General features: G+C 52.3%; 1 protein-coding gene across 15 annotated transcripts in view; it reads right to left on the minus strand.

Moving 5' to 3' along the window:
• Nucleotides 1-3,766: 3,766 nt before the first annotated feature.
• The window catches only part of Dctn1 (dynactin subunit 1), a 33,648-nt gene continuing 10,301 nt past the window's right edge, over nt 3,767-27,113 (minus strand). Inside the window, exons 1-31 of one of the 15 annotated variants that reach the window (XM_075983735.1) lie at nt 23,740-24,057; nt 21,507-21,752; nt 21,187-21,265; nt 20,982-21,016; nt 20,397-20,417; nt 17,832-17,849; nt 16,459-16,479; nt 14,897-15,088; nt 14,393-14,590; nt 14,059-14,263; nt 13,911-13,989; nt 13,625-13,784; nt 13,413-13,517; nt 13,079-13,270; nt 12,883-12,999; nt 12,504-12,656; nt 11,390-11,719; nt 10,505-10,573; nt 10,263-10,325; nt 10,019-10,168; nt 9,688-9,849; nt 9,474-9,605; nt 7,974-8,099; nt 7,408-7,550; nt 6,950-7,116; nt 6,440-6,454; nt 6,151-6,284; nt 5,827-6,019; nt 5,162-5,241; nt 4,595-4,684; nt 3,767-4,233 (exon numbers count right to left, since the gene is read on the minus strand). In XM_075983735.1, the coding sequence (XP_075839850.1) occupies nt 4,096-4,233; nt 4,595-4,684; nt 5,162-5,241; nt 5,827-6,019; nt 6,151-6,284; nt 6,440-6,454; nt 6,950-7,116; nt 7,408-7,550; nt 7,974-8,099; nt 9,474-9,605; nt 9,688-9,849; nt 10,019-10,168; nt 10,263-10,325; nt 10,505-10,573; nt 11,390-11,719; nt 12,504-12,656; nt 12,883-12,999; nt 13,079-13,270; nt 13,413-13,517; nt 13,625-13,784; nt 13,911-13,989; nt 14,059-14,263; nt 14,393-14,590; nt 14,897-15,088; nt 16,459-16,479; nt 17,832-17,849; nt 20,397-20,417; nt 20,982-21,016; nt 21,187-21,265; nt 21,507-21,752; nt 23,740-23,772 (3,846 nt within the window). In that variant the 5' untranslated portion in view covers nt 23,773-24,057 and the 3' untranslated portion in view covers nt 3,767-4,095. Of the gene's footprint in view, nt 4,234-4,594; nt 4,685-5,161; nt 5,242-5,826; nt 6,020-6,150; nt 6,285-6,439; nt 6,455-6,949; nt 7,117-7,407; nt 7,551-7,973; nt 8,100-9,473; nt 9,606-9,687; nt 9,850-10,018; nt 10,169-10,262; nt 10,326-10,504; nt 10,574-11,389; nt 11,720-12,503; nt 12,657-12,882; nt 13,000-13,078; nt 13,271-13,412; nt 13,518-13,624; nt 13,785-13,910; nt 13,990-14,058; nt 14,264-14,392; nt 14,591-14,896; nt 15,089-16,458; nt 16,480-17,831; nt 17,850-20,396; nt 20,418-20,981; nt 21,017-21,186; nt 21,266-21,506; nt 21,753-23,739; nt 24,061-27,113 lie in introns of those variants that run through there. The other 14 variants (XM_075983740.1, XM_075983737.1, XM_075983736.1 and 11 more) reach the window with 14 other exon arrangements.

Genomic DNA, 27,113 nt, shown 5'->3' on the forward strand with positions numbered 1-27,113 from the left:
CCTCGGCAGTGGGCTGAGATTTACAGATTACATTTTCCACAGAGAAAAATGAGCTTTGCTAGACGACAGCCCCTTTCCTTAAGCAAAGCCAGACCGTCAAGGTCTCTGATCTTCCAAGTTTGGTCCTTGACAAAGCTTGCCCTGTAGTCGTTTGGTATTGCCACGGAAACCAGTAAGACCAGAAAGGAACTGAGGGTCCCTGGGTAGCCATTTCTGAGACATGGCCCCAAGAGGACCAACACAGGCAGGCAGTTAGGACTGGCCACTTCCCTCCAGTCCCCCATTGAGGCTGTATTTGCTGAGTTGAGAATAGTGCTTTGGTCACTTTTGTCCAGCTGAGCGACGCGATTAGCATCCTGACTGCGTCTTCGTGGGGGTCAAAAGACCATTATGTTGTTAGTCTACTCCCTGGAGGCATAGTGTGTGTGTGTGTGTGTGTGTGTATGTGTGTGTGTGTGTGTATGGTGTTGTGTTGGGGAGGAGAATCATCACTGGGATTCAAAGGCACTGATATGCCCTGATTAGGCTATCGCCGGGAGGGGGAGGTTTCATTTCCAAGACGGCCTGGTGTGGTAACACACACCTTTAACCCCAACATCCCAGAAGCAGCGGTAGCAGGATCTCTGTGAGTTCAAGGCCAACCTGGTCTGCATAGCCAGCTCCAGGACATAGTGAGACCCTGTCTCAACAAATAAATAAATAATATTAAAAATTTTAATACAAAACATCTAGAAATGAACTTGCCTAGATATGAGTCTTATATGAGACTGTGCAATAAACTTTGCTTAGGAATATATGATAAAAAATCATATTTCTGGATGAGGAATATATATTAAATATTCAGAAATGTATATAAAATTCAAATACAATTCTAGTTACATTTTAGATGATAATAACAAAAAAGAAAAACCATTCCTAAAGTATTAAAGGTCTCTCCGACTTTCACTACTAAGTCCCGCCATGCTATATTTCACTAAAAGGAATTTTTGTTCTCCTTGTTTATGGATGAGAGAACTGAGGCTTAGAGAGGATGAAATGACTTATCCAAGGTCACACCCCTAGTGAACAACCAAACAGGCTGGGGACAATGGCTCACACCTGCAATCCAAGCACAAGGGAAAATGAAGTAGTGTTGTGGGATGTTTGTACACTGTGTGAGGTATATTGCTGTGATTGGTGTAACAAAAAGCTGAGTGGCCAATAGTGAGGCCAATAGGCGGGATTTCTGAGAGAGAAAGTAGAGGATGAGGACTCTAGGCATGTGGGAGACAACAGAGAGGAAACAGAAAGTGCAAGATGACAGAGAGGCAATACCATGTGACAGAATGTAGATTACATTTTAAGAGCTAGTTAGGAATAAGCCTAAGCTATGGGCAAGCTTTCGTAATTAATAAAAAGTCTCCATGTCATTATTTGTAAGCTGACTGATGGGACAGAAAAAGACTTATTACATTTGGCGCTTTCACGTGGGCATGACACAACCACATGAAGGAAGAAGTCATGCCAGACAGTGGGACAGTCACTGCAGTCATTGTGTGGGCCTCTCTGCTAGCACTCACAACAGTCGGCTCGTTCACAGGGACCCAGGAAAATGGGCTCAGTAACTTCCCAAAGCTGGGGTGGTAAACATGGCTCCTGCCCATGCCCACATGAGGCAAGGTCTCAGGGAAGCAAGAGGGGTGGAGTCAGCCACCAGAGCTGCACGGGGTCAGACGAGCTGTTTGAGGCTTGGCTTACCTGGTCAGAGAACACTGCAGACATGCAAAAGGCCAGGTTCAGACACACACACACACACCCACACACACACACCACACACCTCTTAGAAAGTACAGTATGCTTTCAAATGTGCTTAGATGCTGAAGAGAGAAAATGAGTATAGACACAGATGGGGAAAGTGATTTAGAAATAACAGTCTTTAAAGAGAGTAAAGCAAGATAGCAAGAATAAGCCACATAAGGATGGGAAATACACAGGCATCTGGACCCTGTATGGTGCTTTGGTGACCTCGAATTTTTTAAATGCTGATGTACAAAAAGCAGTCACTTCTGAGAGACAATAGATCATGGAAACTGCTAAATTAAACCAACCTATATATTTTAAGAATGTCTGAACCTCAAAATGGAAGTCAGAAAGTATGTTATGTTGAGGGAAAGGTTATGTCTTTGTTTCCAAAGGAAACAAAGATCTATGGTTCTCTTCAAAGTTTGTAATAAAGATCAAATTTGAAAACCTAGGCTACAAGCATGAAGAAAAACCAAGAAAGAAAGATTACAGGACAGGTGACATACATGCTGATCCCTCTACTATGGGAATGGCTCTGAGACTGGAGGAGACATGATAGAGTTTGTTGGCTACAGCGTCCTCATGACTTATTATTACATACATCCTTCCATATGGCGAGGATAGAGGTTTGGTCATACGGGCCAAACAGACTTATAAAGTTGACAGATACCTTTTATCTTTAGCTGATTTGTGCACACTTCAGATTCCATACCTGTGTGTGTATGTATGTATGATGTGTGTGTGTGTGTGTATATATATATATATATATATATATATATGTATTATGTATCCTTTAAAAATTTATGTGTTTTCAGAAAAAAAGAACCAAACACCAATAAAGACAAGTAGCCCAGGTGATTCGGCCTCTCAGAATGCCTCTGTTGCAGTTTCCTCAAAATTCTGCATCCAGAATAACTTCAAAACCGCTGAGATGGTCCAAACTCATGCAATAAATAAATAAATAAATAAAATAAAGGACAGACTTAGGGGCTGGGAAAATGGCTCAGTTGGTGTGAAGACCTGAGAGACAGGTGTGAGGGCGTGAGCTTGCCATCCATCCCTGGAGCTCTCCGGGCAGCCAGAGTCCCTTCATCAACAAGCCCAAAGTCCTAGTGAAAGATCCCATCTCAAAAAAACAAGGTGGACAGCTCCTGAGGTTATTCTCTAGCCGGTACACAGACACACAGACAGAGACACACACACCACACACACAGACACACACAGAGACACACACACACACAGCCACCCTAGTCACTAGTTTTGTGGTAACCAAGCCCGACCTCCAAGGCCTCCCTGGTCTTAGCCCCTAAAATGGCATTAGCTATGCACTAGCCTTGAGAGTACTAAGTTACCTAAAGAACTTTCCCAAAACTCCAGCAGGAAAGGATAAAGACAGGGTTTTTAAATCCCACAATCCATTGACCTTCCTAGAGGGTGTTTTGATTGCAGATGAAGCCCCTGGACTCTGCCACTTCCCCTCCAGCGAGGCCCCTCACCCACCTTGACCAGGCCCCTTGAGAGCATCTTTCCCCACACGGGCAGTATGAGAGCACCATGAAAAGCTGGTCAGTGAAACCTGGACTAAGAGCTGAAGTTCTAGAACGCTAACAGGCTCTAAGTCTCCCTCCCAGAAGTACTTCAACAGGTCTAGAGCGAGACCAGAAATCCAAAAAATTCACAACCCCTACTCCCATGACACTGATTTGGAGCGAGTTTTGGCACAAGTTTTGTGACCTGCATTGAAGTGGACTGAAAACATTCAAGTTGTGGGGAGGCACAGAGCTGGACGAGCTACAGGGTTCCCCCTTCCGCTAAGCGCTGTCCCATTCTCAGAGCAGCTTACTGCATGTGTATTGAGAGGACAGTCCTTCACCCATCTCCAGGGGGGCTTTCAGCCTTGGCCCATCCAGTTTCTTCAGCAATCCTCCTCCACCCGTTCTGAACCAGTTAGCCCAAGTCCCACTCAGAACCACACAGAAAGCAGTGAAGTAAAAGTTGCTTTAATTGGGGGGTGAAGTCCTCAGTCAGGGAGACCTCACTCAATCTTTAGTGGAGGGGTGTCAGACCCCCTCCAATGCCCTGAGGCCCCTCGGGAAAGAGGGAGCAGCGGAACAGCGAATTAAGGAAGAGGTCAGGGGCGGATAGGCAAACCCAGGTTACGGAAGCTGCAGGACCCTAACCAGACCTGGGGAAGCTGACCCAGGCAAGAGCTTTAGCCCACGGGTTCAACCAAGGAGTGGCTGAGGCAGCTGCGCACTGAACAGTGGTGCCAGGGGGGTCCGTGGGCCAAAGGGGACAGCAGGGAAGGAGTGCTTAGGAGATCAGGCGACTGTGGAGCTGGTGCAGCTGCTCCTGGGTCAGCACCAGACGGTGTCGCTGTCCTAGGCCTGCCGCACACGAGAAGGTCACCTTGCCCATATAGACAGTGTCATCTTGCTGTTCTTCCTTGGCCTTGTGTTGGGAAGAGAAAGAGGACGTCAGGTCAAGGGCTGCCTTGACTATGGCCACTGAAGGCCCCTTGCACTGTGGCAGTCCCTGGACACTGGGAACATCTTTCAAACTAGAACAGGTGGGTCTAACAAGGCAACTGAGTCCCTCCTGGTGTAAAAGCCAGGGCAGGAGTTATTTATGTGCTGGGACAGTCCAATCTATAAATGCCGAAAGCACTTCGGGGATCTGAGCAAGCAAGACGTGGCCCTGCCAGATAAAGGCCTCTTGGAGATAAAGGCTTCCTGGAGGCCCAGGAAGAAGAGCAGAAGCCACAGGAGCACCTGGCACAGTCCATCACCTCCCGCCGCGTGCTCCCCCTTACCCTGAGGAAGGCTGACGAAGGGAAGGTGGCAAAGTCAGTGGGAACGGTAGCTCCAGGACGCTGAGTTACTGTCTCCTTGAGGACTTCATCCTGGGGAGGGGGAGAGAGGGGACCCCGTTGGTAGTTCAAGACCTGCCCAGCTTCACAGAGACACTAGTTCCAGAGGACTTGGCTTCCTATCACCACACTTGCTCCCGTCTCTAACCCCGTCCCCACCCAGCGCCCTTCACGCTTTATGCACCGTCACCCTGGAAGGCCAAGCTCGGCTTCTGTTACAGCCATAATGGTACAGTGTCAGAAACCACCGGCAAATGCTCTGCCCGCCAATGGCTTCAGCTGACAGAAGCTGTGGCCACACATCCTGAAGAACCACTGGCTCAGCACTGTGGTTCAGCAGCCTAAAGAGGATCCTACCAGGCGCTTTGTTGAGAGGCCTCCCTTCCCTCCCACCCTCTCCCCAGTATGCCTCAAAGCATGGGGCAGGTGCAGAGAGACTCCAGAAGTGCCTGGCACTGCCAGGGGGTGAGCCAATCAAGTCCAGTGTAGGAAAGGCAGGATGTGACTGACCTTGAGCTTCTCAATGGTGTCACTCAGGGACTTGAGCTGAGCCACTTGCTCCATAAGCTGAGCTGACGGGCTCTTGGCAGCTGTGAAGAGGGAAGGATGCTGAGGACACAAAGGTCCCTCCGAGCAGCTGAACTACATGGCCAGGAGCATCAGTATTGAACCCACATAGCACAGGCACTTTAGAGAGAACGTGAACTGGGTCTGGTGGGAAAGCCTAGAACCCAGCCGCTGGGAGACTAGACAGGAGGATAGGTAGTTCAAGGCCTGCCTGGGCAACTTACTAAGACCTTGTCTCAAAAATAAACATAAAAAAATTAAAAAGTGCCGGGCATGGTGGTACATGCCTCTCTCTAATCCCTGCATTCAGGGAGGCATCAGCTGGATCTGAGTTCGAGGCCAGCCTGGTCTACAAAGTGAGTTCCAGGGCAGCCAGGGCTACACAGAGAAATCCTATCTCAGAAACCAAAACAAACAAAAACTTAACAAGTAAAACGCTGGGCCCACAGAGCATTAGTAGCAAGCTTGAGGCCTTTAGTTCAATCCCCTAGTAGGAGAGAAGAGTGAAGGAGAGACAGAGGACAGGGAAGAGAAAGCGAGAGAACAAGAGTAAGGCATGGGGAAACTGACTCGAGGCCGCAGCCATCTTCTTAGTGGGGAGCACACACCTGGGCTGGTCCGTGTGATATCTATCACATGCGTGTGCGTGCTCAGCTGGTTTAGTGTCTCCAGTAGCTGGCTGGTCTTGCGATACAGTGTCCCAGCCACCAGCTCACCACCAGGGCCCTCGTGGGGCGGGACGGAAAGCTTTGCTACGTGCAAAGGGGGCAGAGCGGCCAAGGATGCCTTCATCTGGGCTCCCTATCAGGATGTGGGAGGGAACAGAAGTCGTGTAAGAGGTGCAGGCGGCCTTCAGTGCTCATCACGGGCCGGCACACCCATCACGGGCCGGCACATCCATCACGGGCCGGCACACCCCCCACGGTCCTTACTTTGAGGATGCTGTTCTCATGCTGGAGCTGCGAGATGTGCAGCCTCATGGCAGAGATCTGCTGGAGCAGCAGCGGTGAGTCCTTCACCAGCCCCGGACCTGGCAAGGCGCCTGGAGCCTGCCCAGGAGTGGCCCCTGTCAATGTCACAGAATGTCATCAGTCCTGGCTGCAGAGGTTGAAAACTGGCTCTTCCCTCACACCTCCACTTCTGAAGGCACATGGGAGAAGCCTCGTGCTGTCCCCGTCCCAGTGCCCAAGGCCTTGGTAAACCCCAGCCGGGGCAGTCTACCTCGCTGTTGTTCTTCTGTGTGCAGGAGCCCGCGGGGAAGCAGAAAGAGAGAGAGGGGTTAGACAATGTGGGGGCGCAGGACGCAACAGAGGAACTCTGGACACAACATGCAGAAGAGCCTCTTCGTCACCACCAAAGCCTCCTCTCTAAGACCCTGCTCTGCCACTGGTGAGAGCAGACATGTGAAAGAGGGCAAAACCCATGAGGAAATGGCGCAGACCCGCTGAGGGACCACGAGACCCTGACATCAGGCAAGGCTAGATATTTCAGCAGTGTGGCAGGTCCAGCGGGGAGTTTCTAGAGTCTAACTTGGTCGTTACTCTGACTTCACTGGCAGTCTTGGTAACATGCTACTTTACTCAGTGGGTCTCCAAACCTATCTTCATGGCAAGAGAAAACAAGTGTGTTCTTGGCTGAACACCTGGGGTATAGGCACCTGAAGTCAAACTGAGGCCAGAAGAGAGGACAGTCAGTCTCCCTAGGCCAATGCCACCTGTACACTGTACTCACCACCAGCAATGCCAGAGACCAGGGTAGCAATGCCTGAGGGAGGGGGACCCCGAAGCCCTTCAATTGTGCGCTTGGACTGGCTGTTCAGCCGCTGCTTTAGCTCTGCCTTCTCTGCCTCCAACTGGTCGATGTCAGCCTGGAGTGCATCCATTGTCTCCTCAAAGTCTCTGTGATAGAGAACCTGGGTTCAGGCATGTTCCTCACAGCCCCACATGACTTTCCACCCTGACAGCAGGCCCTTAGATGCAACCCCAGCGACACAGTGGTGTGCGCTAGGAAGTACACTACAAGGAAGAAGTCTCTAGTGACAGAAAGTGGCAGGTAGGAGGAATGGGTGGAGGATCGGGGCCTAGGATGGGATGGGTGGAGGACTCAGGGCCCAGGGATGGGATGGGTGGAGGACTCGGGGCCCAGGGATGGGATGGGTGGAGGACTCGGGGCCCAGGGATGGTGCTGACTTCTCCTTCTTTCGCAGCAGGGTCTGAGTCTCCTCCAGCCGAGTCTGGACTTTCTCAATGCGCTCATCTGCATCCTTGGCAGCGCTGTCCAGCTTCTTCTCCAGGAGGCTCAGCCGCACGTTGGCCTCGCTCAGCTCCTCTCCCTGCACAAAGTAACACTTCTAGCTCCCCAACATCCTCCCCAAAGCCCCAGGACTGGGTTAGGCCATGGGATGTGGGGTTCCCTCCCCAATGACCCCTAGCTGCAGGCTCCATTTCTTTCCTCAACTCCCACACCACCTTGATCCCCACTGCCAGCACCTGCTGCTGCCCAGGCCTGCCACACCTCCCACCTTAACTATTTAATCAATTATGTCATGTGTATGGTGTTTTGACTACACGTGTGTACGTCTGTGTGCCATGTGTGTACCTGGTGCCCTCAGAGACCAGAAGAGGGCATTGGATCTCCTAGGACTAGAGTTAAAGATGGTTGAGAGTCACCATATGGGTGCTGGGAATCAAATCAGGGTCCCTTGAAGAGCAGCCAGTGCTCTTAACCATAGATCCATCTCTCCAGTCCTCCGCACCTTAATCTTGAGAGACTTCTTTAACTCCTTGATAACTGTCTCTCTATCTTCAAGCTTCAAACCCAGACCTTCAGCATCTGTGATCTCCGCACGCAGGGCTGCAGCCCGAAGTTCAACTGGAGGAGGCTAAAAGACAGAGTGGATCAGAGATGGAGGCAGAGGAAAGAGGATGGAGTGGGTCAGAGGGTGGAGGCTGGGGAAGGAGGATTGAGTGGGTCAGAGGGTGGACGCTGGGGAAGGAGGATGGAGTGGGTCAGAGGGTGGAGGCTGGGGAAGGAGGATGGAGTGGGTCAGAGGGTGGAGGCTGGGGAAGGAGGATGGAGTGGGTCAGAGGGTGGAGGCTGGGGAAGGAGGATGGAGTGGGTCAGAGGGTGGACGCTGGGGAAGGAGGATGGAGTGGGTCAGAGGGTGGAGGCTGGGGAAGGAGGATGGAGTGGGTCAGAGGGTGGAGGCTGGGGAAGGAGGATGGAGTGGGTCAGAGGGTGGAGGCTGGGGAAGGAGGATGGAGTGGGTCAGAGGGTGGACGCTGGGGAAGGAGGATGGAGTGGGTCAGAGGGTGGACGCTGGGGAAGGAGGATGGAGTGGGTCAGAGGGTGGAGGCTGGGGAAGGAGGATGGAGTGGGTCAGAGGGTGGAGGCTGGGGAAGGAGGATGGAGTAGGTCAGAGGGTGGAGGCTGGGGAAGGAGGATGGAGTGGGTCAGAGGGTGGAGGCTGGGGAAGGAGGATGGAGTGGGTCAGAGGGTGGAGGCTGGGGAAGGAGGATAGAGTGGGTCAGAGGGTGGACGCTGGGGAAGGAGGATGGAGTGGGTCAGAGGGTGGAGGCTGGGGAAGGAGGATGGAGTGGGTCAGAGGGTGGAGGCTGGGGAAGGAGGATGGAGTGGGTCAGAGGGTGGACGCTGGGGAAGGAGGATGGAGTGGGTCAGAGGGTGGACGCTGGGGAAGGAGGATGGAGTGGGTCAGAGGGTGGAGGCTGGGGAAGGAGGATGGAGTGGGTCAGAGGGTGGAGGCTGGGGAAGGAGGATGGAGTGGGTCAGAGGGTGGAGGCTGGAGTGGGTCAGAGGGTGGAGGCTGGAGTGGGTCAGAGGGTGGAGGCTGGGGAAGGAGGATGGAGTGGGTCAGAGGGTGGAGGCAGGGGAAGGGACAACTGTGTCTTCCTTTTTTTTTTTTTTAAAGATTTATGTATTAAGTATACAGTGTTCTGTCTGTCTGTCTCCTTGCTGGCCAGAAGAGGGCACCAAATCTCATTAGAGATGGCTGTGAGCCACCATGTGGTTGCTGGGAATTGAACTCAGGACCTCTGGAAGAGCAGTCAGTGCTCTTAACCTCTGAGCCATCCCTCCAGCCCTAGTGCCTTCCTTTTAAAGACATCCAATCACAGGCAAATCATCCTGACTTCTAGGCAGGATGCTCCTCCTCCTAGACTCCTCACCCTCCACAACCAGGGCAGCTCTGCAAGCCGCACTTCTGCAGGCCCCTGGGTCCCCAGAAACCTCCACCCACCTTGCTGGGGGGCCGCTCTGCGTCGTACTCGCCCTCCTGCATGGCTGTGGCCAGCTTGTTCATTGTGCTGATCAGGATGGTGCAGGACTGGCGCAGGCACTCGTAGGGGCTGCTGGAGGGGCTCCCGTAGATCTGCAAGAGCCAGGGGCACGTGGAAAAGGCTCGCAGTGGCCACTGCCTCCTCAAGCCCCACAGCCCGGGGTTCCAGGCCAACCTGCTCGCTTGCTTTGAAAGCCAGCTCCTCCAGTGCAGCCACAGGCAGCCCCTCATTCTCTGCCAGGGGGGCAATAAGCTGGGCAGCTGCAGCCGCCACCTCCTGCAGAACAGCCACCACCCACGTCAAGTGCTTCCTGCAGTCAAGGAGTGTGTCGGACACCTGTGTGACAGGCTGGAGTCAGGAGCCCACCCAGTACAGCACGACAGCTCCTAGCTTCCCAGTCTAGATCTCTATGTGATAGCCCCGACCCTCCCCCCCATCCCCCACCCCCCCACCCCCCACCCCCGTTTCTGCTCAGCTTCCTTCCCTCACAATCTCAGTCCTAAACCTGTGATCCAAAGGCCAGGGCTGCTGGGATCCCCGGAGCATCTGTCCCTGGCATTCGCCTTCGGATCTTCTTGCAGAACTGGCGGATGTCACTGCAGGATGTTTCCAGGTCTCGGAGAAGAAGGGCAATATCTGTTGCCTCCTGCCCACCCTACACACGAAAAGGAAATAGGCGGAGCCAAGTCAGCACTGGCACTAGGAGAAGTAGGGGAAGGAAAGAATCGTCAAATCCAGATGTGCCTCACCTGCAGGAAGGCACGCAGCCGCACCACCTCCACACTCATACAGTCCAGGGCACTCTGGGTGAACTGTGCAGAAAGAAACATGTGGTCTTAGCCTCTAATGTGAGCTCCTCTGCCCCATCACTGTCTCTGAGGAGACCCCACCTTCTGATGACTGTACACATGGGTCCTGGACCTTCGCTGACCTCGTGACTGATTTCCTCCCCCATCCCTACAGCAATCTTAATCACTGATCTACATGTCACCTTGATGTGGTCGGCCAGCTGCATGGTGGAATCCTCCGGCTGCTCAGCAAGGTGGATGCTGTACAGATGCTGAGGAGGATGACAGAGAGAAGACTTTAGCCTATGGAAGAGCAAGGGCTAAGGGACCGTCCTCGTCCCAAACTAGAGTTTGAACCCTGGATACTGTGGTCTTCAGAGGAACAAACTTTCCCCACCTCCAGGTAGCTACATCACAAGACAAATTCACATCAGAGCAAAGGAGAACTGGGATTGGTGGTGTAGGGCCATAATCCTAGCACTGGAGAGGCCAAGACAAAAGCATTGGAGTTCAAGGCAACCTGAGCTCCAGTGAAAGGCTGTCTTATATAAAAACATGAGTGAAATAGCTCAATAGTAAAGACACGTGCTCCCAAGGCGCGCAACCAGAGTTCAATCCGCGAGACCCGTATGGGGAAGGAAAGCAGTAACTCCCTCATGCTGTCCTATGACCTCTACATGTACACCATGGCATGGGATACACATGCATGCAAGCATGCACATATACTACACACAACAGTCGTTTGTTTGTTTTTTAAATCCAGGCATGATGGCATAGATCTATTATCCCGGCATTTGGGATGGAGGCAGGAGGATCAGGAGTTCAAAGTTATCTTTGGCTATGTAGCAAGTTTAAGGCCAGCCTGGGTTACATGAGACCCAGTCTCAAAAAGAACTAAACAAAAAACTAGTCCTACCTCCTCCAACAACAAACCTACCCCAAACAACAACTAAAACAAAACCAGAGCAAACTGGGTCTCAAGCAGCCAACCACAGACATAAAACCCTGTATACCCTGGCAATAACTCCCCTTAGGTAGACTCCCCTCCTGCCCTGACACTTCCCCAAGCCTGAGTTCTGGCCCCAGACCTGGTAATACTTGATGGCCTTGGTGAGGGGCTCCACGTTGACAGTTTCATCCAGCTGGTCCTTGTGCAGCAGCTCGATGAGGAAATCCAGGGAGCGCTCGTGGGCACTCATCTCGGGGTAAAGGCTGCCCACCTTCTTATACACGTCCACACTGCACTGGGAGAGGGCATGCTCGTAGCGGTGCAGTGTGGCCTGCAGCAGACTCAGTGAGTATACCAGCCCAGCAGCAAAGCTCAGCTGCTCCCCAGCAGCTCCGCGAAGCCCAGGCCGCTCTGAACAGTTCTCACTGAGGTCAAACTTCTCCTGGGCCTGCTTCCGGATGAGCTCTGCCTGTAGAAAGAAGATCAGGGTACTGGGCTGGGAGTAGAGGACAAAGGACACAGACCCAGCAACCCATGGCACAGCTAAACAACCATGTGGAGGGTACGAATACACAGGAAGAGCAGCAGAAACAACTCTAGATGGCAAGGGACTGAGATAAGCAGGGTCACGATGCCAGGAGCTTGTGAGTGCCCAGGAGAATGGAGGGCAGTAGAACCAGGTGACTTAAAGCTGCTGCTCTTGCAATCTGGCTGGACTATTACCCTGCCATTTAACCCCTAGCTAACTCCTGGCTACCTCTGGTCTAGCTTAAATGTTATTCCTTCAACAACCTTCACCTGAAACTCCCTCACAAGAAGGCTACTTCTCTCTTCTGAACAGTTTCTCCTATCTGGAGGGGACTGGTTTCAGACCCCTCCTGTATATACTAGCACATGATGTCTGTGTACCTCATGTCAAATGCACAGGATCTGCATGTAAACCACGTGCACACTCTGGTATATGTTAAAGTTCCTCTGAGTTACTGATGCTACCTAACACAAGCTATACCGGATTGTTTAGGAAACCATGAGAAAACAATTATACAAGGTTCTTCTCCAGGTATTTCTGATCCACAGTTGGGGAATGTGGCAGCTGGCTCTGTACTCACTGAGACCTTGCTACCCGAGCATACCCCACTACCTTGTAAGCTCTGAGGACAGATGGTGCCTGCTGCCTTCCTCTCACACCCTCGATGCCTGGCTCACAGCAAGTGTTAACAGGTTCCACCACACGTGTGACTGACTGGTCATACCTTGCAAATGAGACGGGGCATAAGTAGCAGCACCAGGACACAGTCATGGTCTCCTCCTGGCCGAAGGAAGCTGTCAGGCATGAAGGCCGTCAGCAGGGACATGTGCCGGTTGGCCTGGGCCACCTCCATCTGTCTCAATTCCATCTCAATTGCCTGTAAGGTGGACAGGGAGGAGGAGGGCTCTCAGCCTGGATGGGAAGCTGTAGAACCACCATGCTTGCTTCACCAGGCCCTTTGTTTCTAGGATAAGCCCAGGCCAGAATTCTTCCACAACTAGCACATAAAGCACCCCGAGTCCATAACCCCATACCATGTCAGCCCCTAGCTACCCCCAGGTTGGGCTCTTTAACACCCCTGACTTCAGGGCCCGCGTTCTGACCTTGGCATGAGCCTTGGTCTCAGCAAACTTGATTTTGAAATCAAAAGTCTCTGGAGGTGGCTGCTGTTGTCTCTCCACAGACGCCTCCTGCTGGTTCGTCAGCTCCCGATTGACATCCTGCGAGCAGACAGTGAAGCACAGTGGGTCCTGGAGCCCTAGCGTGACCGTGAGCTGAGAGCAGGGACTAGGCAGTCACCTGTAGGTGTGCAGTCAACTGGCGGTACTTCTTGATAGTTTGCTGATAGTCCGCAACTGTCTCCTGGGCGGCTTCCACACGCTTCTGGGCCTCCCGTACTCGGGCGCCTGCCATGTCCAGCTGCTCCCGCAGCTCCAGCTCTGTCTCCCGTGCGTTCTCCTGCAGCTCGTCGTTCATTTCGTTCATCGCTTCCTGGATGCCACAGAGTTGGGGAGGGCATAGACAGGGTCAGGATGCTCAAAGGTTAAGGGTCTGATGTCAGTCTCTCTCTCAGAAGATCCTTTCCAAATACTCTCCGACAGGAATAGGAATCAAGGACCTGCCTTTCTCTTACCAAATCCCCTACAGTCTCCCGCAGTTCCCGCACTTTCTCTTCTAGATTCAGGTTCCGGTCAGTCAGCATCTCCACCATCTCCTCGGCACCCAGAGCGGCGTCCACCTGTGTTGAAGGGAAGGGACAGGGAGGAGTGCCGCTGTAAGGGCCGAGAGGGAAGAGGGCAGCAAAAGCGTCAGTCCAGGGTCTGGGTGGGGGTGGTGCGCTCAGACCTGCTCCTTGAGCTCATCAATGGTGCTCTCTGCCTGGTTCAGCTCCTCCTGGAGACGCTCGCGCTGCTGCCTCACAACCTCCAGCTCCTGGTTCTTCTTTTCCATGAGCTTTTGGAGTTTCACATGCTCCTGCTTCTCTGAGGAAGAGAGATCTCGCATCCTGTGGAGATGCGGAAAGAGGAAGGGAGGGAGTCAAAGAGAAGACAGAGATGGCAGAAAGCGTGTGTCAGACCCAAGGTAATGAGTACTCAGACACTGAGGCAGGACAGGACGGAGGAAGGCCTACCTCACCAGGGCGTCTTTCAGGCGGGCATTCTGCTCCTCTAGCTGCTTGAGCTGGTAGCTTGACGCAGCCCCGTCTGAGCCTGTGAGAGCAACAGTGTGTTCGGCTGGTCCTACTCCACCAGCTGGCTCCCCTGTTCACAGCCCCTTACCTTTCTCTTCAATTTCAGCTTTGAGGATCTCCAAGTCTGTGGTGAGCTCGTCCACACGCTCCTTCAGAGCCTCCACCTCCTGCTGCAGAGACTCAGCCCGCTCTTCGGCCATCTCCTTGTCCAGAGTGGCCATCTCAATGGCATCGGCTGTGTCTGCCATCTCCTCCATGTAACGCTCCTTTGCCTCCAGTGCCTCCTTGGCTTCCTGGAGGTTGGAGGTAGGTGGAGAAGAGCAGATGAGTCCCATGCTGCCCGTTCTCCCGAAGCACCCTATATTCCAGCCTGGATTCTGGTTCACCTCACCGCCCCAGACCAGCTTCATCCCAAGGCCCACCTTCCGTGCTTCTTTGAGGCGCCGCTGCAGGTCTGCCTGCTGCTCCTGCATTTTGCTCTTCCATTCCTGCACCTGCTCCAGCTGGATCTTGTGCTTCTCCAGCTCTTTCAGCTTTGCCTTGTCTTCCGATCGTTTCAGACGCAGGGTCTCCAGTTTCTCTTCCAGGTCCCGCACCTGGGCCCTCAGCCCTTCCTCCTCCTGCCAAGAAGAGATCCCATGGTTTCTGCACAGCCCCCACCCCACCTTAACAAAATTGAGCTGGAGCAAAGACAAAAATGTATAAAAATATCTCTGTGGACTGAGAACCAAGAGAAAGTGGCATACAGACATCAAGAGGAAAACGTGGCACACAACATATGGAGAAGGTGTAAAAGCGCAGGAAGGAAGAACAGCCCAGCCAAGAGCTGACCATCCACATGCCATGTCCCTCCTAGTGCTTTCCAACTCCAGCCCAGCACCTAGCCAGGGGTCACAGGCCCGTGGGTGCCTTAATTCTATCCTTACCTTCGAGGGAGATGGAAGTGGAGGTGCTGCTCCGGGAGAGGTGAGGGCCGGTGTGGGGATGATGGGCGCTGCCAGCGGAGTCTGAGCTGGGGTGCTGGGCTCACTGCTGCTTAGTTCACCGGCTGATGCTGATCCAGAGGGGCCCAGGGAGCTGCTGGCCCCCGTCACCCCAGTACTGGCTGGGCGAGTAGGCTATTAAGAGGACAAGGGCAGGCCACAGAGAATAGAATATGGGAATGTGGAAGAAGAGACGGAGCAGGGGAAGGAGCAGAGGAGGGAAGACAGAGCGCATATGAAAGCACAAGGAGACCAAAGATGTGGAGGGGAGGGACAATGACAGAGTCCAAGAGCAGCAGGACGAAGGACAGTGGAGAAAGGAGGAGAGGAGGAGAGACATAAGATTACAAGGTTCCTCCCTTGGCACAGTGTCCACACTCTCCTTGCTCTGCTACAACCTTCAGAACAGGATCTTACTCCCCAAAACTCCCTTCTGTGACCTACATGTGATTATTCTAGCAACTTCTAAACTCCCATTCCCGTCCTTGTGCTGGGTCCATGTCCAGCTCCCCCAGCAGAGAAGAGTGCTTCAATGTCATTCCCAGAAGCAAAGAACAGATTAGAGATTGTTCTCAATTGTCATGTTCTCACAGAGGGCTGGAACAAAAACGTGGTATCAGGCTTGCCCCTCAGTCCTGAGAAACAAGCTGAATAGCACCCCTTTGGTCTATGTCAAGGGATCCTATAGGCTTTGGGCTGAGTCAGGAGCTGTAGAGTCCACCCTGGGAACACAGTAGGTAGAGTATACCCCTCTACTTCCTCCCCAAGTACAAAGTTATAGTCAAGTAACAGAATCCAAGCCCTCCGTAAGGTTGGAGTGGGGAGTTGCAGAGCTTCCAGGAAGCCACAAACCCAAGGGTAGACAGTGCTGCCCCTGGTAATGCTGTACCCCAAAGTTCTCCTGGTGAGCAGACATGTGGAAACCACAGAGCACCCACAAATACTCTCCCCAAGACCTTCAGATAGTCACCCTCACCCAGATACTGTGCACTGCCAAGATCCTCACTTCTTTTAATCTCACCCGTCAAAGCTAGTCAAAACCTGTCTTGATTAGCCACAGCCCTGCTTACTGCTCTTCCCTACTAAACCTACTGGCTAAGATGGCCTCTTAAGGATCAGAGGTTGCCAGGGCTGGCGAGATGTCTCAGCAGTTAAAGAGTTCTGGCTGCTTTTCCAGAGGACCCAGGTTTGACTCCCAGCACTCACGTGGCAACTCCCAAAAGATCTGACACCCTATCTTGGCCTCTGAGGGCACACATATGGTACACATACATGCAGGCAACATTCATACACATAAAATAAAAATAAATCTTAAAAAAAAAAGGATGAGAAATCGTTTTCCCAGGAGGGCCCAGTTACCAGCCTCAAGCTGCTCTTCTCCCTCAAGGGAACCCTTTGTACACGGTAACCAACATTTACTTGCTAGCATGCATGACCACATACATGCACATGCCTCAAACGTGTGTGCACTTGGCAGTGGCTTACAGAGACCTGCTTGTTCTCACCTTGGGCCGTCGAGTTGTGGTCTGGACAGGCAACAGGAGCCAGAAGAGAAGGAGTCAGGAAAGAAAGGGTCATGGCAGGAGGACAGAGGTAGCAATGAGAGCAGAAACAGCAACAGACGGGGCTAGCCCCATCAATCCCGTCCCACTGCATCCCTCAGGGCATCACCATACCTACTCCAGGAACTCACACTCCAGCTGCCCTGTTCCTACCCTCGTTTTTACCCAACCCTTGTAGGCCTCACCCCTTCGGATACCATACAGATCCTAGAAGCCCTTCCCTAGGCTGAGCCACACGAAAGCAAAGGCAGCAGCTGGCAAGAAGGTCTCCAGAGACTGTCCTTCTGTGAAGGTTCTCCCACTCCAGCCTAGGGGCCCCACCCAGACACCACTCCCAAGGACTTTACCAAGTCTGCCTCTTCCATCAAGTGCTAGACTCTAGAAAGAACACCCTATACGACCTGGCCCATGACAGAGTACCACACACTCAGAAATGGGAACTCAGAACCCTCCAGATCCCTAAGACAGAACAAGGCTATCGTGTATGTGTGTGGGGGGTGGGGTGGGGTGTGTGTGTGTGTGTGTGTGTCCGGGTCTTGCAGCAGGCTCCATCCCTAAGGCAGAGGGCTCAGGTGTCAGGACTACGAATACTGCACCAGTAAAAGCCCACAGCTCAGCAAAGTAACCCTCCCACTGGAGGAAAGCAGTGGGGGTGGGCAGAGCACACAGGATCCACTGTTCCAAAGCAACCCGGGAGGCCTTTGGGTTACTTCGAAGTGGCAAGGGGCAATTAGCTCCAACTCCCAGAAGTCTGCTGGCTGTGCCTCAGGGCTCTAGCAAGGATTCGACTTGAGCTGTTTTCAGCAGACACTGAGTCCAAGAAGACCAATGCCCACCCTCTAGTCAGGACTAATTCACCACAGCTGTGAGTCAAAAGCTCTTCTAGGGTCCGCATCCTACCCTGATTAACTCCCTAGCACAAACTCTGGGGAGGCAGGATGATGGAAGAACAAGCAAAAGCTTAAGTAGGCATGCTTCAAGCACTGACCCACCTAGCCTGCTGCCTCAGGCTGGACCCCAGGAAACCCTCCCGAGTGAGTCTGCAGTAAAGACGGCCTGAAGCCCAAGCCTGTGAGGCCACTGGGTACAAGGCCTGGAACAGGCTCAATCAGAGCCCAAAGTAGGTATATCAAGAAACATACAGGGGTGGGGCACAGTAGTGACACACACCTCTCCCTACCCCCCTCCCCTTCATCCTTACCCTCCTCCCCCAGCCAGGTAGACTGATGAAGTCAAATCAGCCCCCACCCCCACCCCAGCAGCCTGCTTCCATCGCCCTGGCAACCCGGCAGCAGGACCAGAGCAAGCAAGAGTACCTTTCGGGCTGTCGGTGCCTGTTTCATCATTGCAGAAAACCACAGAAAGCAAGGAGAGGAAAGAGAGTGAGGGGCAGAGGAGGGCAGACAAACACAGGGAGGAAAGACAGACGAAGGGAGGGAGGGAAAGGCGGCGGAGACAGGAGATTAGTGCATTAAATCCCAACAATGCAGCCTTAGCTTCCGGGCCTGCAAAAGACTGCTGCGGTGACACAGATGCCCTGGCAGGTGCGCAGCGAGCCAGCAGACGATTCCGAGCTCCGGTAGGCTCTAGCAGGCTCCCGGAGCCTTGCCTGGCCCAGGTCGCCAGCTTAAGCTGATGGCAGCCTCAGTGGCCGCAGCAGCAGCAGCAGCAGCTCCGCCTGACGTCATGCACCCACCCTCTTCGGCTCCATGGGGGTGGAGCTACCAGTCCTAGGTCACCTAGCAACCACCCAGAACCGGGTGGCTCCTCCTCCTCCGGATGGGACTAAGTCCTGCGCAAAACTGCCCTTCCTCTCCATCAAACCCAAGGTTCTAGCCCCGCCCTCTTTTTCCCCTCCACCTCCAAGTCCTTGCTTCAAAAAGCTGGGCCAGGGCCACTTGCAGAAATGGCACATTAAGGAGTCAGGGAATTTGTGGACAGGAGCAGAGGGTCTGACGGCTCCATCAACCTCTCCTCATTACATTCTGGCCCCCACAACCCCACTGCATCCACTTCTCACACACACACTAGAGACATCCTTAAGTCTCTTATCAGCAGGACGGTCAGAGCACCCTCCAGCACCCAGCTCCAGCTCTGAAGAGTACACAGTAATTAGGGAGCCCTGGCATATGCCACTGGCAGCAGCAACAGCTCTTACAACAGTGTTGGGCTCTTCCCTCACTTCTCCAAGCTACATAGAGATGAAAGCCTGGGTCTAAAGCTTTCTAGAAAGGGCAAGTATTTTTAGAGGCACCCATGTTCTCTCCCGCCTCCCTCTCAAAACCCTAGTTTGGGGGAGCTAACGGCTCACAGGTTAAAAAGCTGCTCTGACAGAAGATTCAGTTTGAATTCCAAGCAGTCACTTGGTGGCTCATACCCATGTATAACTCCAGTCCCGGGGGCATCTGTCACTCTCTTCTGGCATCCACAGGCACTGTTCAAACATGGATACTAACAAACATGGAAGCAAAGCACCCATACACATAAACACACATACACTGGTTTCTGCTCTAGATCTAGCTCCCCGTACTGTGGGGATGACAGGAGAGAACTCTGACTAAATGATCTGCTTTGACTGAACCCCCTGGGTGCAAGACTGGAGACAGCAGGGGACACCACCGCTGCATTTTGTAGCATAAGCAGTCGAGGTTGAGCTGTTCCATTTCTCCAGAACCTGGGCATTGCTCACATCCCTACCAGGGCCATGTGAGCCTGCAGCCAAACTCGGCCAGTCTCACACAGCAGTTTCATGTTTTCCTCTACTCAGGGACCTGAATCCAATCACAAGACAAAAAAAATCAAGGGATGAAGCAAGTCCCCATGCATCTGGAACGTGTCCAGCATTCTTTACAGCGATATCTGCCTTAGAATTCTATCCCTACCGGGAGCCAGGACTGAGAATCAAAAATAAGTACCAGCATGTGGCCTCTACCAAGGTAAGACTCCCAAGTCTTTTCAACGCCCACCAGGAGTTGAAAAGATGCTCTTCCCCCTTCCCACCCAATCCAGAAGCTTCCATGCAACATCAGGAAAGCCTGAGACAGCCTGGCAACAAGAAGCCCACAGAACTGCACACATGGCTCAGACAGGGGCATGCAGGGCAGAGGCCCAAGGCAAGGACTGGTCATGGCAGCAATTTAAGTGTGTAAAAGTCTCTGGAGAGGAGCTGGGCATGCGGTGGCCATATGGAATGCCACCACTATGGAGGCCGAGGCAGAAGATTGCCATAAGTTCTAGGCTAGTCTGGCCTACACAGTGAGTTTCAGACTAGCATGAGCTACGAAGTGAGACCCTCTCAAAAGACCTACAGAAAAGCCTGTGGAAGGGAGGGGGTGGCACGGTCAATACCCTGGGGGAGAGGGGCTCAACACATACTAGACGGGGAGACAGCAAAAGACCACCAGGCAGAGTAAAGCAGGCACTCGTGGCAGCACCGACTCAAAGGCAGGCAGGCAGGCAAAGTGCTGACTTCCAACTGCTCTTCAGGAGTCTGACCTCCTCTCTGCACAACCACTCTATTTCTGGTACTTTCCCCAGCTCCATTAGTCCTAAGTCTAGCTAAGTGAGGACTCACCGTCAACTAGCTGCTGTGATGCGCCATCAGGCACCTGCAGTCTCTAACTGGGGGGCAGGGGTGGGCAGTAGTCTAGAGCAGGGAAACTGTCTCTAGTGAGGGCTGCCTTGACCTGGTCCCTAAACATATGTCCTTGTTCTCCTCAAAGGCACTTTGGAAGACAAACTGCCATTTCCTCTGGCCATCCCAGCCCCAGTGGTTACACACACGTGCATGCAGTGGTGGGGGTGGGGGGACATGCAGGAGAGCGGGATGCCCGGGCTCACAATCCACCCACCCACCCAGATACAAACAGTAAACACACCACCTTCTTAGGCTTCAGTCCCCGCTGCGTTAGGAGTAGGAAAGGGCAGAGTTAGAGAACAAAGCCTGGCCAGACACCCTGCGCCAGGTGTGAGTACCAACTGAGGGGAACACAGGCAAGGGTGAGGAGCTGGGCAAGCTCCAAGTGATCCCTCAAGGACCCGCTTCTAGGGTATTCACCCCAGCTCAGAGAAGCTGGAGGCCAGCCTCCCAGCCCTCTGCAGGGGAGAGGTGAAGGGAGCTGGAAAGGCCCTCTGTATGCATCTTACAACACTAGTGACCAAGAGTCCCTCCACCTTACCCTGCCCTAAACCCTTAGGCCTTGGCTTCTTTGGACACCAGAAGGTCGGAAGCTGGCTACCGCACTGGGGTGAAGCCTGTCCTTCCCAGCTCCCTCAGCTCAATCCTACCTGACCCTAGCAGTGTTTCCTGCCACCTTTACTTTAGCCCTAATGTAGCAATTCATTAAGGACCCAGAAAGTGTCCTTCTTGGCGAGGTTAGGTGCTTGCAAGTTCAGTTCAGACCCATCTACTGCTTTGACCGGCCTAGCCCCGGGTCTTCCTCCCTCCCAGCCCCCAAACCACTCACCAGTTTGCTGGTCTTTGTAGCTGCATCAGCTCCCTCTGTAGAAAGCAAATAGCAACAAAGTACATTTATACTGAGGGTAAGGGGGAAAGACCCCCTCAGTGGGATGGGGAGGACGGAAATAGGAAGCACAGAGCTGAAGCCCTGATGTTAGGGGATGGGCGGAAAACTGGGATGTGAAGATGCAACTTCAGAGTGTAGCTAGTACCTCTCTTAAGGACCTTTGAAGCCGAAGAATCAGGAGTCTCTGGGGAAGTAGTATCTGCTCCATCTTCAAATACCTGGATCTGAAGCCAAAGAGGAGACTCCGCAGTCAGATCAAGAACGCTGTGATCCCTTCTGAGCTTCCGAGCAAGTGGGAGTACCGGAACTTCCCTTTCTCCCAACCACAGCCTTGTGTCCCACCCAGGAAAAAGAAGCACCTACACACTAGTGGCACAAGTAATATATGTGCATGTACACACCATACATACCACATGCACACGCACACACACATACGCATGCATACATGCAAGCATGGTGTGTTACCTGGGACTGGCGTACAAAGATGCCATGGCCTTCGTCGCACGTGAAATACTTCCTTCCCTGAACAGTGCCGTCGTTCTTGCCTTTTGCTTCATCCAGGATCACGCCCACCCATTTGCCAGTGGCAAAGAGTGTGGCTCCAACATAGGCCACAGTGCCTCGGTGGCCTTTCCCAATGACCTCCACACGGGAGCCTACCCGCAGGGGCCGGGCACTCGCCTCGGCACTCATCCTGCTGCCGCTGGGAGTCTGGAAAACAGACATGGCAGACTATACAGTCAGAGGCTGCAGACAGGTCCTCACCTTAAACTCCATTCTAAGGGCGGAGTAAGGCTACAAAGTTCCCTTTGAAAAACATCAGTGACATGTCCAAAATTTCCCCAAAGACAGGAGGATAGCCATGAGTTTGACGTCAACCTGGACTACAATGAATAAGTTAAAGGTCAGCCTGGGCTACATAATGAGACCTTGTTTCAAGAAAAAAAAAGCGTGTTTTGATAGCTCACACATGTAATCCCAGCACTTGGGAAGCTCAGACAGGATTATCATGAGCTTGAGGCTAGCCTGAACTACACGGTTGAGCTCTAGGTCAACCTGGCCTAAAATGAGATGAACCTCAAGGGAAAAAAGTCACAAAAATGAATAATGACAATCTTAAAAATTAAGAATTTAAATTGAATAACAAATCAGGATTCATGGGTAGATCTTTGAACGTCACCATATGGCTGCTTCTTAAGTGTACTGCCCCCAAGGAGAGGAAGTAAGAGCAAGCAAACAGCTCAATCCAGAGCTGAGAAAGTTGGTGGCTCAGTAGTGGCCCTCTACACTGTCCTCTGTGTCCCTTGGGATTCAAATGCCCTTCTCTGAGCTCTCCACCACACTCCACCCATTTCTTCTACTGTGTGTGTGCATGCTTTTTTTTTTTTAAAAAAAAATTCTTGTTATTGTTCTTTGAGACAGAATGTCAGTATTACCCTAGGCTAGTATGGACCTTGCAATCCTCCTGCCTCAGCTTCCTGAATGCTGGGATCACAGGCACAGAGCATTCCATCAAGCTAGACTTCTCTTCAGAGGCGGAGAGCTGCACCTATCCAGGCCCTCAAGCCACTCCATCCACATGTTCACTGTGACATTCCAGGGTGGCTGACAACACCCATTCACCACACAGCTCCTCTTTCTGGTCCTTGTCCTGCTGTCTACTCTCCCTCCAGCTCTGGAGCTCCTTCCCCGCTCATGCTATCACAAAGAGGAAAACACAGACCAAATGAACAAAGTCCCTCAAATTAGCCCCTTACAGTACTCAGACCCTGCCCAGCAGTTCAACTGGGCAGGCAAAGAAACAAACAAAAACGCTGTCCTTGGGAAGTTCCCAGCTTCTTACGTAGCCGTGATGACTGAACACATGAAATTAGGTCCCAGATCAGACCATGATTTGGAAGAAAATCACACCTAAGCCATTTTTAGCAATAATTATTCCATGAACCAGCAAGCTTGCAGCAAACAAGTAAGGCAAGAAAATGTGACCCCATGGGCCTAAAGACTGCAGGGTGTCCTTCCTGATACCCCACACTCAGCACAGCTGGTGTCCTTCCTGATACCCCACGCTCAGCACAGCTGGCTTCAGAAAGGAGTCCTGCCAGAGCCAGGGAAGTCAAAACACTTCCCAGGCTGCCACTCTCTAACTCCCTTCCTCAAAAAGCCCAGCCAGGAAGATGAGGCCATAGCTCCAAGGGATGTGGGGATCTCAAATCATACCTGGGACAACGTGGAGATCATGGGCCCAGCAATAAGGAAACTGCCAATGACATCAAGGCTGGACACAAACTCAGGAAAGACCCTCCCACACCTCCCAACACGCCTCTCAGAATCAGGTGGCTGCATCAGTGGATGGCAATCTCATCTCAGACAGGAGAGTAGGGGCAGACCGCACAGCCTCACTGCAAGGCATTCTGACCCACAGCCCAGTAGGAGACAGACTGGACCCTCAAGCGCCTAGCTCAGGGCCAGTTGGAATTAGAGATCAAGTCTGGAGGGTCCCACTTAGGGCCCAACTTGGGGGGGGGGGCTGTCCAGCCTGCTAGTATCTGAGTCCTGAAGGCTCCTTGGAAGCCCAGTGTGTGAGTGCCTCAGCTGAGGGCCAGCCTCTCCCCAGCCCCCACACAAGTGATGTCCACAGGCACCGGGCCTGCTCTACCAGCCCTCCCAGGGCCATCCCACACTGACTGAGGCCACTTACCCGACTGTACGTGTGCCTCTTGCTCTGGGCCATGTTGCTCACCCGGACTCTACCCCTTCCCCCAGCTAGCCAAAGACAGAGAGAAAAGGCAAAAACCTAGGCAGGAGGGGTCAGGGTGATGGGCCCGCATGGACCGGCTCAGAAGCCATCAGGCAGGATCCTCCCTCCGTCCGTGGGCCTCCCTCAATAGGGGTAAGGACAGTAATGGGGCCGAGGTGTATAAGTCCCTTTCACTGCCCAAGGATTCCTGAACCCGGAGACACTGAGCCCCGCTTGCCAGCTGATGAGTCTCACTCTGCGCTAGTGCTGCTCTAGACTGTCAGGAAGCATGCTGGCCTCTGGGTCCTAGTGCTCCCCAGCTTCACCTGGGCCAGATAGGACCTGCTAGAACCCAAGGATGGATCCATCCACAAATCCTCAGCACTGGAGTACAGTGCTCTGGCAGTCCCGACCCTTCTTTCTCACCTGCACCCCCCATCACTGCCCCCATCTCCAGAATGCGAAGCCTCAGCAGGTCCCCAAACATTAAGTGCTACTCCCAAATGATCAGCTGCCTCCAGCCTCCACGTTGACAACCCCCTACACAAACACACACACTTTCTGTTGCTTCTCTGTGTCAGCCTCCCCCAAAGAAAATCTGGACTCAAGTTCAAATCCATAAGATTAAAGTCTGAATTTCATCTCACACTGGACAGATAAAGAGCAAAGAAGGGATAGAAATGGAGGCGTGCTCACCCAGAGAAAGACAGTAAGATCCCAGGTCCCCACCCCGCAAGGGAGAGGTCCTCACATTCACTTTCTCTCTTCTGCTTGTTGTGTCAGCCAGGCTCTGATCCCCCAGACATCACATTCAAATGGACTATTAAAGACAGTTTTCAAAAGCCAAGAGCCTCACTGTCCCCTTGGGCCCAAGCCCACCCTACCTCTGTCCCCATCTCTTATATCCTTGGCTTTGTCTCCTAACATCAGGCCCAACAAGCTATTTTTTTTTTTTAGACAGGGTTTCTCTGTAGCTTTGGAGCCTCCCTGGAACTCGCTCTGTAGACCAGGCTGGCCTCAAACTCACAGAGCTCTGCCTGCCTCCATCTCTTGAGTGCTGGGATTAAATGTATGCGTCACCACTGAGAAGCTAAGCGAATCTATTTTTTATAGTTGTGTATTTCACAAAATTTCTTAACAATGTTATATCACCTTAATAATTAAAGAAAAAAATGCTGTTAATTTAACGAAATACTCATTCCAGTGAGATCTCCACATACGACCCCATTTATTTACGTATCTGTCAATGACTAGGAATCAACAGACCTGGGTCCTTACCCTCAAGCAAAGTATGATTGGGGTCTGACCACTGGGTCCCTGGCTGTATCGTGGGTCTGGATCCCCAGACATACGTGTCTTCCTTCAACAACAAAACTGCAGTTTCTGTCATTCTGCCCACTAGCCCAGCAGCAGAATGAGCCACACAACAGTCTTCTAAGGTGATGAGTAAGTGTGAAATGCCACAACGAAACCCATCGCTTTAGATGCTAACTTCAAGTTAAATTAAAATATTCTCAGCTGGGCGGTGGTGGCTCAGGCCTTTAATCCCAGCACTCGGGAGGCAGAGACAGGCGGATCTCTGTGAGTTCGAGGCCAGCCTGTTTTACAAGTGCTAGTTCCAGGACAGGTCCCAATGATGGGGTGGGGGTGGGGGCAAGGGGAGAAAAAAAACAAAAACAAAAAACAAAAACAAAACAAATTCTGTCTCTTCACTTCTCCCAGAACCTTTAGAACTCACTTCCCTGCTTCCCTGCAGTCCCAGGTAGCTTTCCTTCCCTCGCTCCCCACCGCACAGGTGCGCAGGGCCATTCTGGCCCAGGCAAGCACACTAACCCATCCAGAGTACTTGCAGTCCACAGAACACACTTGAGGGCTCAGCAGATGGCTCAGTGGATAGGACAGAAATTGGGGCTGGAGAGATGTCTCAGAAATAAGGACCACTGGCTGCTCTTTCCGAGAACCTACGTTCATCCTAGCACCCACAGGTGTCTTCAGTTCCATTCCTAGAGGATCTAATGCCCTTTTCTAACCTCCAAGGGCATGGCACACGGTGCAGACATATATGCAGAAAAAGCACTCATACACATAAAACAAAACTTCAAAAAAATAATAAATTCTTTAGGATAGGGGTTAATGGCATTTGCTCTTCTTGATGAGGACCTGAGTTTGGTTCCCAGCACCCACACTGTGCTACTCCCAACCACCTCTAACTCCAGCTCAAGATGAGATGCCTCTGGCCTCTGCAGGAACCGACACTTATGCATGCATGTATGTGCGCGCGCACACACACACACTTTTTTAAATAAAATAAATCCTTTTTAAAGATAAAAAGCATTAGAGGTGGCTCAGTTGTTAAGAGCCTGTCCAGCTCTTGCAAAGGACCTGGGTTTGGTTCCCAGCACCCACATCAGGTAGCTCTGGGGACTCTGACTCCTTTGACCTCCCCATGCACACATGTGCACATGCCCACACACAGGCACACACCATACACATAATGAAGAATAAACCGCCGGGTGGTGGCGGCAAACACCTTTAATCCCAGCACTTGGACTCTGCCTCCCAAGTGCTGGGATTATAGGCGTGTGCAGCCACCACCTGGTGGATAATAAATCTTTTTAAATAAATAAAATAAGAACATGTAAGACAATAACTGTCTTGTAAATCTACGTGCTCAATAAAAACTACCTAAGAAGGCCATCATCACCACCCATGGATATCACAGTAATCTGGGGGCAGGTCAGGGATGACAGACAAGGACACTGAGGCTGAGATCCACTCCTACTCAACTTACACAGGAGAGCCCCAACCTGCTCTAGGACACTCGGTACTTCCTACTACCCTTACCTCTGGGCTTCCAATAGCAAGCTCTAAACCATACTGCTTTCAAAATTCACGCACACAAACATAAACCTGCAATCCCAGCACTAGGAAGGCAGAGCAGAATGGTGATTTCTCGGCTAGTAAGAGCAACACAGTGAGAACGCAGGTCTAGAGCAGCCTCGCTGTGCTTGGGCAACACATGGACACACCACTTCTCGAGAGCTGTTTATTCTAACAAGTGGGAGTGCCTGACACATCGACATCAGTACTGCAAGACTCAGATAAGAGAAAGCAGGTGAGGAGCATTCAAACTATAGTGTTCCAAACAAGTACAGCCTGGCAGGAACTAGATATATATAAGCCTTCGAATGCATAGACAATAAATACACAAAATTAGACAGGAGAAAGGTGGACTGGGAAAAAATTATGACTGTGTCTTGAATTGTGCGGCTTTTTTGTTTGGCTTAAGGCTATACAGAAGCCCTGTAAGTTATGAACACAGAATGGACAGCAAG

This window comes from Microtus pennsylvanicus, chromosome 8, assembly GCF_037038515.1.
Source record: "Microtus pennsylvanicus isolate mMicPen1 chromosome 8, mMicPen1.hap1, whole genome shotgun sequence".
Lineage (NCBI taxonomy): Eukaryota > Metazoa > Chordata > Mammalia > Rodentia > Cricetidae > Microtus > Microtus pennsylvanicus.